This window comes from Euprymna scolopes, chromosome 36 (genome assembly GCF_053919585.1).
Source record: "Euprymna scolopes isolate OS-2025 chromosome 36, ASM5391958v1, whole genome shotgun sequence".
NCBI lineage: Eukaryota > Metazoa > Mollusca > Cephalopoda > Sepiida > Sepiolidae > Euprymna > Euprymna scolopes.
In genome coordinates this window covers 56,879,087-56,896,273 of record NC_136517.1, presented here as the reverse complement: position 1 = coordinate 56,896,273, position 17,187 = coordinate 56,879,087, and the positions used below count along the sequence as shown (strand labels likewise).

Below are 17,187 nucleotides of genomic sequence, written 5' to 3'. Positions count from 1 at the left end.
GCTAGATAACTCAACAATACTTCAAAATTTGCAAGATTTATGTTGGAAAATTCCCATTAATCGTTTAAAATTGATTTTCTTTATTAAAATAAAACTAGATGAATTTATGTGATTTTTTGGAATATGATATTTTCGTTTTGTCTCGGGGTACATAGATCATACAAATTTTTCTTTATTTTTGTTTTTTAATATGGTGGAATTCTGGACAAGGACAGACTTTTGTTTATAATGTTAAATGATAACAGAATCCATTTGGAAAACGATGTTTAAAGGGAGATAATTCTCTGTACTCTAAAGTTTCCTTCTTTGTTAAGAGACATTTTGAAGCAGGATTCATCTGTCTAGGGTTATCTGCTCCTGCATTGACCAGACGACAACAGAAAATCAGGGGAATCCAAAATGAGGGAAGTTACTGATATTGACCTAGTGATCCTCCTCATTCATATTAATTTTTTCAGTTGTAAAATTGTTAATAAATCATTTTATATTGTTGATTGGTATAGAATTGTTTTTCTTCATTTTATTTCATTGTATTTGTGTCTTATAACAAACTACTTCTCAAAAGTGAGATAAAGTCTCTTGGTACATTGGTGATCTTTTAAATCAAGGCATTTCAGATGAAAATATTATTACATAATAACATGTCATGGCGAAATTAGTATAAATTCCATATATTATGAAAAATGATCACGTAGAAAAATGATTACAAGTAAAAATAAAATTCATTGAATTATTGAGTTTTATTGTATGTTTTAAGGTTGGAGAGTTATACAACTAATTCAGTATAATAAACAAGGGAGATAACCATCGACTAAAATTGACTTAAATTAAAAATCTGCTATCTTTAAACACTGTATCTGGGAACTTAATTGTGACTGGTTTTTATTTAAAATATTTCTAGCAAACTATCTACTGGATCATTTTTTCATAATTTTTGGAATTTATACTAATTTCACCATGCTATGTAAATATGTAAGGTTTTCACCTGAAATGCGTTGGTTTAAAAGATCACCAATGTAAACAAGCACCGAGACTTACCAAGTTAAAAAAATTGCATCATTAAAACAATGGTGAAAAAAAAAAAAAAAAAAAAAATCAAAACTAACACCACTATAGAAAAAAATGATGAAAATATTGTTTATTATAAAAAAAGTTTATACACAAAGAAAAATATTTTGAACATGGCGCAGTGAGTCTCTTTGGTAGTATTCTTGTTTTTTTTTTCTTTCATTTATTGCAGTTTAACACCCATTTCAAAGCACAAAACTGAACTTGGTGATCTCTCCTTATCGACCATTTTCCATTTGGTAATCAATTGCATCTGAAAACAAAATTACAAATTAGAAAAAATAATATGAAGAAAATGAAAAAAGAAAAAACAATTAAGAAGAATGAAAAATCAAAGTCGGGCTGAACTGTTAGTATATATATATATATATATATATATATATATATATATATATATATATATATACTAGCAGTTCAGCTGGCTTTACTGGTGCCCTATGTACTGTTCATAACTTTATGTGCATATGTATAAAAGTTTGACTCATGTCCAGGTAATTTCCATCTAAAATTTCAAGTGTTTAGACCCGAAATTGGCAGAGGAGTTTGGTAAAGTCTGCAACGGTCAACTCTTTCAAATTTTGACATCTTGGCAGCCAAATTTTCGCCCAAAAACTGATTAAAATTTTTTTTTCCCAAATCTCAATACCCCTTATGTCAAATCTTGAGTCTGTAGACTAAAAATTGACAGTAGGTTGGTAGGGAAATGTGTGTGCGCACACACACACACACAATAAATAAAGAAAAATTGTTTATTGTTGAAAGAAACCGTTGTGTTTATACTGTTCCTGTTACCCTGCTTACTTATAACTGTCACTTTCTGAAATATCATTTAGATGTTTACATGGTAACGACCAGGTGACTACAGGAATTTACTTCCATTTAAGTGATAGAGGGTTCTAGTGTATTTTACCACTTTCACTCTAGTCTTACCAACAAAAATACCATACCCTGAACAATATCCTGAACAATACCCTGCCCACCAGATTAGTACGCACAAGCCAAACGACACTGCAACCACCAATTTCTGTTTGTTCATAGTATTTGCATGTGGGAATTCTGACAGCAAGTATCAAAGTTACATTTCAGGCATATTTCATGGCAACATCACCCCCCCCCTCACAATATGGAGCGTCTATTCCGAATACTGTTCCCAACATGAGGAGGTAGGGGGTTGGGCAACAATAACACCGTACTATAATTTTATATACAGGAGGAGGCATGCACCACTGGGCAACACCAGTTAATGGGTTCTGCTAGTATATATATATATATATATATATAGTCTAAAGAAGCTTTGAATAATAAAAAAAATGTAAAAATAAAAATGAAAAATGCAGTTTAAATTCCCAGAAAAGAAGCAACTAGCTTTAACCTATCGCAGACTTAGTACCTACATAATCCGACTTCTAAAAAGTTTATAACTACAAAAGAGAATTCATTTATATAAGGAGAGAGAAAAAAAAAAGGCCTTAACTAAAATTGTTAAATAGAAAGAGACTTAGCACTTGCATAAGCCGATTTCTCAAAAGTTTTAAATTATAAATGAGAATTTTACTATATAAAGATGAAAAGAGAAAACCTTAACTAAAATTTAGTAAATAGAAAACGGGGATCCTCAGCTGCTTACCATGCAGCTGTTTCGGAGATTTAAAAACAGGACAGCTGTTAAATACATGGCTCTCCAGTGGATAATACGACTTCCCCATAAGAAAATGTAGAATAATATGATTACTATTTATACTAATATATAAAAAAATAATAAAATAAAAAAAAAACGAATAAATAAAGAAGATAAACTATAACTGAGTAAGTGAAGATTACAAGCTGTATTCTGCGACATGTTAACTAGCATATAAATGCTATAAGAATGAAAATGCATAAAAAAAAGGCAAATAGATAAGAGGAAGGAAACCTAGCCACACACACACACACACACACACACACACATATATACATACACACACACACACACACACACACACACACACATATATATGAATATACTTCAGAATAACATTCTCTAACAATCAACTGGTATGGAAACCTGTGATTATAAGTCTTACAAAATATTATTGGCAGCAATATTCTATAAGTACTATCCCATCTAAATAAAAATTGTTCGATATGCAAGATAGAGCAAATAAATCAAATTTTAGTCATTCAATAAATTAAAACATTTATGACGTGAAATGGTTAAATTTCAAATCAAAAGATTTTTATTATTCTATGTACGAGATACATTTGAAATATATTATATAATATTTCAATTGTATTCTTTGTCTTACATAGAATTATAAAAATCTTTTGATTTTAAATTTAACCATTTCATGTCATAAATTTTTTAATTTATTGAATGAACAAAATTTGATATATATGAATATGTATGTACATATATATATATATATATATATATACACACAGCGTGTCCCAATAAAATGTATACATTCTTTAAATGACTATAAAACCAACATTTATTATAAGAAAGAAAAATTTCACACATCAAAATACAGTGAACAAATATATGGAAACCAACTAATTATTGAAAGTGTTCAAATTTTTTACCATTGTGGTCCATGAACAGCTGATAACGCTCACTTATTGAATCGAAAACGTTCCTATTCAGTTCATTGGTATGTTGACGCATCTTCTTTCAATAGTTGCTTTTAACTCATTCAGTGTTGCTCATTTTGTGGTGTAAACCCTGTGTTTAACATGCTCCTCATCCTCTGCCCACAAAAAGAGAAAACTCCAGGGAGGGAGGGGTCAAATTCAGTGAGCGTGGACAGTACTCGATACTTCCTCTCCTCCTAACTATCTGTTTTGCAGATGACTATCAAGATATGTTCTTACGTCATGATGATAGTGGGGAAGTTCTCCATCCTGCTGGAAGTGCCATTCTTTATTCCTAAACATCTCTTGGGAATGTGGCATAGCATATTCATGTAGCAAGTTGAGATAATTTAAAGAGTGTAGACACTTTGTATATATTACATTGAACTTCTAAAAAAGGATTGGTATACACAAAGAGTAAAATTTAACTGAAAAAATATATTTTACCAAAATAATACACACACATATATAAATATTATTTGTGTGTCTGTGTGTGTATAAGAACAAAGGAGACCGCATCAACTGCAACTATTAGAGTTTCTCCCTCCTTAATATTGTAGGCAAAGTGTTTGCCCATGTTGTGCTAGCCTGCTTGTAGATCCTCGCCTTTCACATCTACTCCGAGTCCCAGTATAGCTTCAGGGCTGGCTGATAAACAGTAGACATGATCTTCTCACTAAAATAGCTGCAGAAGTGTTAGGAGCAGTGCATGCCACTCTACATTGCCTTCATCAATCTCACAAAGATATTTGATTTGGTCAGTCAAAGCAGACTTTTTCAATTGATGCAGAAAATCGGCTGCTTGCCCCACCCTCGCATCTACCTGAAGTAGTCTCATTCTTCTACGAGAACATGCAAATCACAATCTGCTACAATGGAGTTACCTCTGAGGTTTTTTCGGAGTTTAGCAGGACTGCATCCTCACGCCTAGACACTTTAGCATCTTCTCCATGCTCCTCAAATATGCCTTCAAGGACTGCAGCAAGTATGTCTACATCTACACCAGGTCAAATAACAGACTTTTCGGCATGGCATATTTCCATGCCAAGACTAAAATTACAGAGGAATTCATCTATGAGATGCTCTTTGCCAATGACGTAGTCTTGACATCAAACACTGAAAACAGACTTCAGCAACTTATTATCTGCTTTTCTAACGTCTGTCAGAATTTTGGATTGACTATCAGTCTGAAGAAAATGAACGTAATGCCACAGTGAACAGAAACCTCTGTAAGCATGTCTATTGAAGGGTATAGCCTGGATGCTGTCATAGACTTCACCTAGTTTGTATCTACAATGTCCAGTTCACTCTCCATCGACTTGGAGATCAACACCAGGATAGCCAAGGCAGTATGAGTTATGTTCAAATTAAGCCAGCGAGTGTGGAAGAACTCAAAGGTAACTGAAAGAACCAGATTACATGTCTACCAAGCTAGCGTGTTCAATTCCCTCCTCTATGGCAGCAAAATATGGACAAGGCATGAGAAGAAACTGAACAGCTTTAACATGAGGTGTCTGCATCACATCTTACAGATCAAGTTACAGGACAGGATCCCCAACACTGAGGTACATGGACGTGCCAACACATGTAGCATACACACAATATACTCTGAAAGACAGCTGCGATGGTTGGAACATGTTAGGAGGATGGTTACAGAATGCATCTCCAAAGCGCTTCTTTATGGTTACTAGCGATCACTCTGTTTCGCGACTGGCAGTACGACAAGGTAAGCTCAGTGCAGAAGCTGCGTGTGAATAATCAACTTCTGTGAAGAGAGTCAAGCAGAAGCAGTGACATCAACAGCAATCATCAACCTCTATCTGTACCAAATGCATCAGAGACTGCCACTTCTAAGTTGGACTACAGCTAAACCTGGCAGTGCAGATATATACCAGAGCTACATCATTGTCTTCTGAGACAGACGATTGTCACTGTATATTTACATATCATATATATATATATATATATATATATATATATATATATATATATATATATATATATATATATATATATATATAATTATTACTAGAAAAAATAACAATAAAACTCAGTGTAATCATATAAGCATGTAATTTCAGCTGGGGTTTCAAAACATAGTGGTGATGCATTCCACCACAGGTTCTATAGTTAAGGTATTGAACCTAGGTGTAGTTAGCAACGCTGATGAGCCACTGGTACATTGAAACACGTGTCCATGGACAACTTTTACTTATAATAATTAAGTGTATATATTTATATATTTATATATATTATTGTTATCAAAGAGTAAATCTTTAACACAGCAAAACTTATCAAGATAAGAAAAGTTCAACTCTAATAAGAGGACCAAATAATATTAAATGAAAGATGAGGAATAAAAGTTATATATAACTTTATTATATCAATAAGGAAAAGTTAAGGGAAAAATTAAGAAAAAAAAATTCTCTTAAGGCCATAGCAGTTTGAAGCTAAATACTTCTCATCAGAAGAGAAGGGCCAGAATTATACAAATTGCAACTATAGAAAAAACTAGCTTAAAGACATTTAGATATGAAATGAGAATGAAGGAATAGGATAATATGGTAAATAGTAATTAAAAGTAGGCAGAAAATATAAGGGTAAATTGGAAAGGTAGTATATATGTAGATAATAGTATATATATATATATATATATATATATATATATATATATATATATATATATAATAAATTCCACAGCCAAACAACATATATGTATATATATATGGGCCACTATGAAAAATAAGGATAATAAAAGAAGAAAGGAAAAAATAGGGAAGATAGAAAAGAAAGTAGAGAAAAAAGGAGACAGGATAGAAACAGTAAATAGGGGATATGGAAATACATATATAACTAGAGAAAAATAAAAATAAAAAATATTCAGTTTATGTATTTCATTTAGTTAATTATTATAGATAAAATAGTTATCCATGGACACATGTTTCGTCATGTCTATGGCTCATGATATATGTGACGGATACTCCTGTCAATTTTGACAACTAAATTGTTTGCAAATCCACATAGATGTATGTATCCCAAACTAGCCTAGTTTAGGATGCGAAAACTGGTAAATAAAGTTAAATTTTCCTTAACTTCAACTTGCAATATCTCGTTTATTTTTTGGGTTATTTTGATAACGTTTTGATTTAAATAAAACTTAATCTTTTTACTTTATAGATATATAATTCTTTTTTTGTGTCTTTAATAGCTTTTTTTCAAGGCTAATTCAAGTTATGTCACAAAGTTTGGTGAACACCGCTTTATTTTTTACAGAAAAAAATGTTGGTGTTTTTCAAATTTGGTGCGCGTGATATTGTGAGTCTCTATGTATAAAAAAAATAGTACCATTTTAAAGAAAAAAGGTCACTTATCAATATGGTGAGCTTAAAAAAGGGTTTTAAGTTGTTTTTCATAAAAAAAATCCAACTTGAAAACTTCAGTGAAAGAAATATGAAAGAAAGTACATTACTTAAAAAAATAATAACTGAAAATATAATTAAGTTATGTGCACGTGGCGCATAAATGAAAAAATTAATTTCACTATAAAAATCATTTTTTGTTTATTCAATAATTCCCGAGACGGTACTTCTACAGTTTATCGCCGAAAATGGAGACACCATTTTTTTTTCACGTACCTGTCGTTAAAATCCGAGGGAGAAATCAGTATTTTAAACTCTGCCCGAAGTTAGAAATAAATAGCAAAAAAATTAAACTAGATATTAATTACTTCCGGAAATAACTATGAAAAAAAGTAAATAAAGAAAGTGAAAGAGAACATATATCCGGGTACTTGTTTAATTGAAAATGTTTCGATTTAATTACTGAAAACAGGAAAATTTTTCATGAAATGTATATATATTTTTATTATTAAAAACAGAAAATGAAAAACTTATTAAAAACAGAAAATGAAAAACTTATTAAAAACAGAAAATGAAAAACTTATTAAAAATAGAAAATGAAAAACTTATTAAAAACAGAAAATGAAAAACTTATTAAAAACAGAAAATAAAAATGACATATTCATAATTGTCTAAACTGGGCTAGCACCGCAAGCGCCATTCGTTATTTCCGGAAGTAATTAATATCTAGTTTAATTTTTTTGCTATTTATTTCTAACTTCGGGCAGAGTTTAAAATACTGATTTCTCCCTCGGATTTTAACGACAGGTACGTGAAAAAAAAATGGTGTCTCCATTTTCGGCGATAAACTGTAGAAGTACCGTCTCGGGAATTATTGAATAAACAAAAAATGATTTTTATAGTGAAATTAATTTTTTCATTCATTCGAAAACCAAAACATTTACTGTATTAAAATATAATTGTAAAAACATTTATTGAAAAGTAAGAAAATATAATTTTAATAAAACAATTTTGTAATGAAAGCAACATTGGATTTTTATAAAATAGTTGTTTTTTGTTTTGTTTTGTTCGAACAAATAAATAATTTTAATGAAACATTTTTTTTAAATTAAAGCAACTTTAAAGGGTCAACAAAAAATTAATTTAAATGAAACCGAAAAATCATTATCTAGTTTAATTTTTTTGTTATTTATTTCATGCTTCAGTCATAGTTTAAAATATTGATTTCTCCCTCGGATTTTAACGACAGGTGCACGAAAAAATATGGCATCTCCATTTTCGGCAATAAACTTGAACAGGTTGTGTTAGGTGTCAAAATCAACACCAGTTGAAATAAAGTTCAACTGGAAGCTGCTCTCTCTGACTACTTGAGAAGAAATCCAGTTGATTCATTTCCACCTCCAAAGCAACAAAAAAAGTCCTTTAGTGAATCTGCTGAACATTCAGATAACTTCTGCAGTTGTGATGAAGAACCATCTCAGAATATCTTCAATTATGAGCATCAAGGACAATGAGTTGCTGTCTACTATGACACCAATTTTTACATTGGCCAACTCATTGAAGTTATATCTGCATCCAGCACTGTAATAAAATTTTTATTGCAAACCAAAGTTAGAAAAGATTTTTTTTCGATGGCCTTTGTCAGATGACATTGCACAGGTAGAGTCAGCATTTGTTTACAGATAGGGTTTGAGTTAATGCCAGTTTCAAATGATGGTAGGATTTGGAGTGCTCTTGATATATCTACCATAGCAGAAGCTTATGAAAGAATTCTGAGAGAAAATCAATAAGGAAAGGAATTGTAGTAAGACCTCTGCCTTTAAAATATCTTGCTTGTTTACTTGTCTTTTAAGTTGAAAGTTTTTCAATGTTTGAAAAAAATGAGTTATGCCTTTTTGTATAACAAATTTCTAAATCTTATTGTTGTCAGCCCTTTTTTGGTGAGTTTAAAATTCCCCAAAGTAAAAATATTTCTGTGGCAAAAAGTTTTTTTATTAGAAACAAGACAAGCATTTTTTTAATTCCTCACCCAAAAATTAGTAAAGTTGCAAAGTTTTAAGCTTCTACCTCCAATGGTTACATTTTTACAGCAATTTCAGTAACGTATATTTTTTACTCATTTTTTAACCCTTTTTTGCCCTTTTTACCAAATTGTCTGTTCAACTGCTTTTACATGGTCCACAATTGAGTGGTTTTATAAATTTATAATTAAAAGAAAAATTATCTTGATCTCTAATGTGTTATGAATCATACTAAGAAGATTCAATACATTAGCTATTGAAATTAAATTTATATGAACGGTCAAAGTTGCATTTCCGTGTCATATTTGCACTTTTTTTCCCATTGGTAGTGGGATTTTGCCTAGTGTTTAGGTTGGTTTCATCTAATAATTATTGCTTTCATTAGTATTAATTTTCATTTACCACAAGATGACATTACATTTATAAGGATTTTTCACTTGTTAGTAGCTTACATTTTTAGTTATATACTATGAAATTTGGCTTCTGGACCATGATAGCAAATTTTCAACTTTCCGACAAACTTTAAACGATCATAACTTGATGGCTAATTGAGCTACGAAAATAAATTTGGTACTTTTGTTTATGGTTTACAAAAATCTATATGACTACATTAATTTTGTTTAGATATAATGAAATTAAAATTTTGGTTTTGGATACTTAATAGATGATTTGTTTATAGTGGTGAAGGCTTTGTGTAGAACCATCCACACTTTTTGGTACAACTGCTAATCTCAGTTGGTGCAATGGCCAACACAGGACAGAGCAAATATTTCATTTTCGAATACCAAACAAAAATTAAATACATTTTAAATGATTTTTTTTTTTTCTTTAATGATTTTTTGTTTAAATCCATATAAATATTTCAAGATATTTTTTATAATAAGCCAATGATAGCAAACAAGTATTTTCTTTATGATTTTTTTGTATTAGGGTTAAGCTGTTCAGCATTTTGGCACCTTTCAGCATTTTCTGTAAATCGCTCAGATGATTACAATGAAAACATGGTCCTTTTTTTTTTTTTTATTGCATTTTTACCCCAAACAAGGCACAGTGCCACTTTGATGTAAGGGGCTACTATCTGGGACATAATTTGCAGGGATACTATGTAGGGAGTTGAGTAGCATGATGTCTTTTTACATTACACTTGAGTACAGTCAGGGAAGCAGGAACCCAGAAAGGAATTCCAAAGTCTAGCAATCCTAGGGAAGAAGCTATTAAAGAAGGCTTTCTGGCATCTGGGGATCTCTAGGGGTGGGATTTTGTTGTTTGTCAGGAGTATTTACGTCTAGGGAGTATAAGGACTTGTATTTCATCTGAGCACCTATCATTAAAATACTTGTAAAACAGGCAGAAAGATGCAATATTTCATCGATGGGACAGAGATTGAAGCCTAGCTGACAGTTTGGGACCTATTAGGTTGACGATTCTCTTTTGAATGCTGTCTAGGAGTGAGAGACAACTGCATAAGTATGTAAAAATGGGTATTACTGTTGGATTCACCAGAAAATTTAATTCCAGTAAAGCTGTGTTTGATCTTGGTATAAGGTTTTGTTTTCAGTTGCACCACTCAACCAGAGACACCACATTACATTATGGAATAAACAATCTGTATCAGTTTTTGTACATTATTTTTGGTTTAATAAACTTACCAACGATAGCACGGTCCTTATACTGCATAAATATCAAAATTTCTATTATAGTCTACAAATACTTGAATTATAATGGGGAACAATACACCACATAATAGATACTTACGCGTGGGTAGTATTTGTGAATATAGAGCTGTGCATGATAGGTTGCGCGTCGATTAGGCTGAAGAGGGCAAGTCAAGCCACTTTTCGTGCATCCGTCAGGGTTTGGGAGCTTGAAGCTAATAGGAACTCCCCTAATAATTCCCCAAACATCCATTTCAAGTTTGGTGAGTTTATACCCTGAAATTTAGAAAAATATAAAGATTAAAAAATTTTTTAAAAAATTTAAAAAAAAATAAAAAAATGTTTATTTTATATGCTTACAATTACAAATTTACATAATGTTTCTGAATTTTTGAGATGAAGATTCATTATTCGTATTATTTGGATTTTTCAGACTACTGTTCTCATCTTGAATGTTCACAACATTTCAGTCAATGTAACCTCCAACTTTTTACAGGTGTATCTTGTTGAACTCAGGAATCTTTCTGTCAAACTCAGGAATCTGCACAGAATTTCAAACAGAACCTTTTATTTAATCTACAGAGGTAGAAGGTTGTGTTCTGTCAGTCATGTAATTCACAACTGTATTTTAAGTGTCATCCGCACTGAGAATTGGATCTTCAATCTCCAGAAGAGTGTAAGAACCTGTGGCGTAGTGGATAAAGTACTTGGTAAATTCAGTTGTAAGTTACACTCTTATGATTGATAGTAGTGGAAATTGGATAAAATTTGATTATTTAAGAGGACGTCTCAAAAAGAACTAGTTTACATTGGACTTGAAAACAACCATATTCTACTCAGCTGGAAAGCAATCCTGGCAATATTGTGTTTCACAGATGGAGAGTTCTAGGAAAGCAACATGGAATTTTCACTTAGTTTTAGGCATTGATAAAGAGTAAGGGAAATTATTGACAATTGTTGCAGAGGGGGGGGGCAATAGATTGAACCTCAGTCAAGCACCTTCTATAAAAATAACGATAAAACAGAGATAGATTCATCATATCTCTTTTGTGAGAAAGAGGAAGTTGGGAGGTAAAAAAGCTCTCACCCACTAGACATCGAAGAGAGTTTTGTACTCTGTCAAGGCAGGAATCATCATCATAGCCTTGAACCACTGGAGGAGCATAGGCTCTACCTCTGCTGGTACTTGGTTGATTCTCTCCCAGAGATCTGTGTTACTGATGGTAGTTGGTCAGTGGCTCTTTAGCATTCTTCGAAGGCATGAGTTGACAAAAGTTTGCGCTCTTTTGATGGTAGTCTTTGTTGTTCTCCACGTTTCTGCTCCATACAGTAGAACTGATTTGATGTTAGAATTGAACAGGTGGATTTTGGTGCAAAGATATCTATAAAGAAGCCTTTTTGTAATAACACTCCATAATTCATTTATTCTTCTTTGTGTTTTATATCTTCCTTTACATGTTCTTTGATTTGTGCCAATCATATTTATTTAGCCATATTTTGTCTGTTGTATTCTGTTATCTGAAATTAAAAGGGCCAACATTTGCAAGATGATGACCAAATCCTCCATGTTGACTATCAAAGAAGTTCCTCCTGAACCACCATATCTCTTATAAATATTTCACCACCATATTTCATATAAATATTTCAAGATATTTTCTATAATAAGCCAATGATAGCAAACAAGTATTTTCTTTATGATTTTTTTGTATTAGGGTTAAGCTGTTCAGCATTTTGGCACCTTTCAGCATTTTCTGTAAATCGCTCAGATGATTACAATGAAAACATGGTCCTTTTTTACTTTTTTATTGCATTTTTACCCCAAACAAGGCACAGTGCCACTTTGATGTAAGGGGCTACTATCTGGGACATAATTTGCAGGGATACTATGTAGGGAGTTGAGTAGCATGATGTCTTTTCACATTACACTTGAGTACAGTCAGGGAAGCAGGAACCCAGAAAGGAATTCCAAAGTCTAGCAATCCTAGGGAAGAAGCTATTAAAGAAGGCTTTCTGGCATCTGGGGATCTCTAGGGGTGGGATTTTGTTGTTTGTCAGGAGTATTTACGTCTAGGGAGTATAAGAACTTGTATTTCATCTGAGCACCTACCATTAAAATACTTGTAAAACAGGCAGAAAGATGCAATATTTCATCGATGGGACAGAGGTTGAAGCCTAGCTGACAGTTTGGTTAACGATTCTCTTTTGAACTCCATGGCTTTTAGGTCTATTTAGTGTAATTTTTGTTTTCATGATTTTACCATTGTTTGCAGCAACACCAGACCCAGGACTATTTTACCTGTGATCCTTTCACAGGGATAGAGTTTATCTATTTCACATGTAAAATAATAGAGCATTATCACACACATTTTACATATTAGATGTTTATGATAAAGAATGTAAAGAAGGTTTAGAATTGCACAACATTTGCTTCACTATAAAATCATCACTCAAGCATCCTTTCAGAATGTATCAGCCATCTCTAGAGAGAAAAGGCTGACAAAAAACAAGAATGTATAAAAGGTCTTTTGTAATAAGAAGGACCAATATCTGCAGAATATATAAGTAGTCCAGAATGTATACGTAGGATAAAAATCCAGAGAATTTCCAATGGGTTTATAAAATAATGCTCAATAATAAATAGAGCTATTTATATTAATATATATATATATATATATATATATATATAGACATGTAACAGACTTTGCTGTATGCTACAATGTTTTATTCTGTAGTTATTAATAATTAAGATCTTGTCAGGCAAAAAAAATCTGTCTTTTCATTTAAGTGTTTAATATTGAAAGAATATAATAAATATAAGTAATATTGAGAAAGTTTATCTGTTTTCTGTTTGTTCTCAATAGAAATAAATAATGATGCATATATATATATATATATATATATATATATATATATATATATATATATATGCATGAAAAGGAAGTTTGTCTATCCGTTCTCCATAAAAATGAATATGGCTGCATAGAAGCTGACCTAAGTTCAGTTATGGACTAGGATAAGAAATGGCTTGTTTCGTTTAATCTTGTTAAGACTCAATTCCTGTCTTTCAATTGTAAACGTGTCTGTTTTCTTCATGAAATTCTTATAGATGATTCTGCTCTCAATAAGAAATTAGCACTAAAGCTTCTTGGTATGTCTTTCTCATCTAATCTTTCTTGGACTTCATATATTAGATCCATTGCTCTTTTTGCTTCTCATAAAATCGGTTTTCCCTATCTCACACAAGATGCTATCCTCTATCTCGACAAATCTACTATCAAACCATGTATGCAGTACTGTCGTCATATTTGGGTTGGTGAATCTCTGTCCCATCTGAGAGTTCTTGTTAAAGTGCAGAAACGTATCTGTAATTTGATTAGCCCCCCCCTCTCACCTTTTCTTCTTCTCTGAAACCTTTCTCTCTCAGACGTGATCTTGCTAGTCTCAGTCTTTTTTATAAATACTATTATGATGCATTTCCTTCAGAATTGCCTGATCTATTCCCTGCTTCATTTGTCCCAGCTCGTTTGACTCGTTGGACTTGTGGTCTTCACCAATTCACTGTTTTGATACCTTATTGTTATACAGCTTCTTATTCCAGTATATTCTTTCCAAAAACTGCAAGTTTATGGAACTCTCTTCCTGCTCGCTGCTTTCTTCCTACCTACAGCCTTGATCTTTTATCTTGATCTTTTATCTTGATCTTTTATCTTGATCTTTAAAAGTTAGTAGGCATCTTTTTGATAATCATCTTTTCATTCTTGTTAGCTTCTTATCTGAAGTGGCTTCATGCCTTTTCTCAAGTGATTTCAATAAAAAAAACAAAATATATATATGGTTCCTTCAATCTTTGACAAACTATGGATACCCACAAAGGGATGCTTGTGCATGAAATTTTTGTGGCAGAAGGTGCGCAATCTCCAATCACACTTCTCCTGAGTCGATATTGTTAACTATCAGTGGCAGGTGAAGTGTATGTACAGGACGATTGGGAACCGGTGTGTCAACGCGATTATGCCATATATACATATATATATATATATATATATATATATATATATATGTATATTATTGGTAGTATTGTTTATTTATTTAAGCAAAAACAAAAAAAACACAATGTGTCTACCAAAGAGTGCTCAATGTTTAGACAGAGGAATATGAATATGTTGAATATGAAAACTAGTGGCTACACACATGCAGATATGTTTCAGTGACCACCCTGCTAGGGAAAATCACATCATGAGGCCAAGGATATCTCTGAAGTATCAGTCAAAAACATTACCTTTTTATATTAAAACCAATCTATAGGATTATATCATTGCCAAGGGTAAAAGGGGTAACCAGATAAAATAAGTGATCACATTATACAAATTGATATGGGATCTCCCAATATAATTTAATAGTTATGCTTTTTTAGTTAGCATTAAACATCCGGCTCTACTTTTAGTGGTTATTTAAGGAATACGAATTTTAGAAGAATAAGCCTTATACCAGTGTAAAAACAATAATTAACGTTTTTAACATTTAAGTTGAGATAAAATCATAAATATAAACGCAAATATACATATGGTAAAAGGTAATGTTTTTGACTGATACTTTCAGAGATATTCTTGGCCTGATGATGTGATTTTCCCTAGCAGGGTGGTCACTGAAATATATATATATATATATAGCCAGGCCCCAAGCCCAAACCCAGACCAGACTCTAACCTGCAGTTGTTGCGGACAAGCCTGCTCATCCTGCATTGGACTTGTTAGCTATGAGTGTGTCTGCAGAAAACGTGGACAAGCCCCTTCCTAAATCTTCATGTGCAAAACCAAGTCATGATGAGATATATATATACATACATTGCGAATGAAACAGTTGCATTATTAATTGTTTACTATTAAAACTGGTGATGTTGTTATCTTGTATGCTGGTCAACATGCACATTTTTATTTGAATGTAAAGGTCTTACTCATCAGAGGGGATGAATAATGTAAATAAAGAGTGAATAGAGGGAGAGGGAGTACATATGACAGGACAGTAATACCGACCCAATAGGTCAACGGTGGTCAAGTAACAATTTAAAGTTTAAGATTTATATATTAGATGGTATTATAGATTACACATGATACTTACTGGGTATAAAGCTGATAGAGACATTTGTGGTACTTCCTCGCTGTAATACACATGGTTGTGCATGGCAGCCACTAACTGTTACCGTGGATATTTTTGAAAGAATGGAACCTGCAAAGAGAATGGAATCAAAAACAAAATCATCAAATCATTGGCACTACAAAAAGAAAAATGCAGTTGTCTGTGTGTTTATATGTCCTGCTAAAACTTCTAAAATACATTTAAAAAAACAAACAAAAAAAACCCTACAAAGTTGTTTTTGTTTTTATCAATGTGTAATGCCAGAAAAATAATATCTAAAATTTGGAGGACCAAATGGACTTTTTATCATTTAAAGAATAAAATACGATTATGTTTTGTACAAATATGGACCAGGAAATGAATGAACATCTTTTCAGAATGAAAGATACTAACACTGGATTTAATTTGTTTTTTTAACTATTGTTATTTCTCTACAAAGAAATAGCGGGGGAAAAACTCAATTTTAATAGTGCTCTGGAGGCATTCTTAATTTTATTTGACACTTTCAGTAGCACATTTTTATGACTCTGGACAATGCCCAGTAGTTCTATCAGTCTTCTATAATAAAAATTTCACCTGTCTGTTTAAATGTATGCATGTTAGTATGTCTGCCTAAAACTTTCAGTAGAGGTGACGGATTTTCACGAAATTGGTATCGTTTGGACAACAAATATTGAAAAATTGATTAAAAACATTCATTCTTTCACCCTTAATTGGGCACTTTTCTACAAGGAGGGGTCATTTTTTTTGCTGATATTTGCAAAAGTTATCCCCTCTTTTCGATTGACTAGCCTTCATTTAAACCTTTGCCCTCCCCGGTTTGGCAATGGACGCAACGGCAAAGATGTCACATTTTTTTTTTTCACATTCTTTTCCTCCTTCGCAGTACAGGTTTGAGCCTGCCTGCCTACTACCAATTTTTTTTTTTTACTCAACACTCACCTCCAAGCACCTAGGCGATTCTATTATATAAAGGAAAGTCGTCTGTGTTTGTTTGTTTGTTTGTATGTCTGCTAAAAATGTTTAACAAACACAATCAGCACTGACAAAATTAGTATTGTTAGAAAGATCAATGTTTTGAAAAAAAAAATATCTAAAAATTGGCCAAAATGATTAATTCCGTGTGGAGGAACTGGATGTTTTTTTTTTCAAGGAGGGGTACCTATTTTCCAACAATTCCAATGTAATTTCTATGTAATATTTAACGAATTCAATGTATTTTACATATGTTTGAAAAAATGTCGACGAATGTCACCGGAAATGACGTCGGCTTTCTATAATGGCATTAATTTTTACTTGTTGCAGGTAGTGGTTCAACGTATTTCTTCACTATAATAC

The 17,187-nt window shown here is 32.1% G+C and overlaps 1 protein-coding gene across 1 annotated transcript in view; it reads right to left on the bottom strand.

Moving 5' to 3' along the window:
- Positions 1 to 1,113: 1,113 nt before the first annotated feature.
- The window catches only part of LOC145260515 (NPC intracellular cholesterol transporter 2-like), a 29,946-nt gene continuing 13,872 nt past the window's right edge, over positions 1,114 to 17,187 (bottom strand). Inside the window, exons 2-4 of the mRNA XM_080118648.1 lie at positions 15,832 to 15,939; positions 10,814 to 10,989; positions 1,114 to 1,321 (exon numbers count right to left, since the gene is read on the bottom strand). Coding sequence (XP_079974774.1) covers positions 1,232 to 1,321; positions 10,814 to 10,989; positions 15,832 to 15,939 — 374 coding nt within the window. The 3' untranslated portion in view covers positions 1,114 to 1,231. The remainder of the gene's footprint in view (positions 1,322 to 10,813; positions 10,990 to 15,831; positions 15,940 to 17,187) is intronic.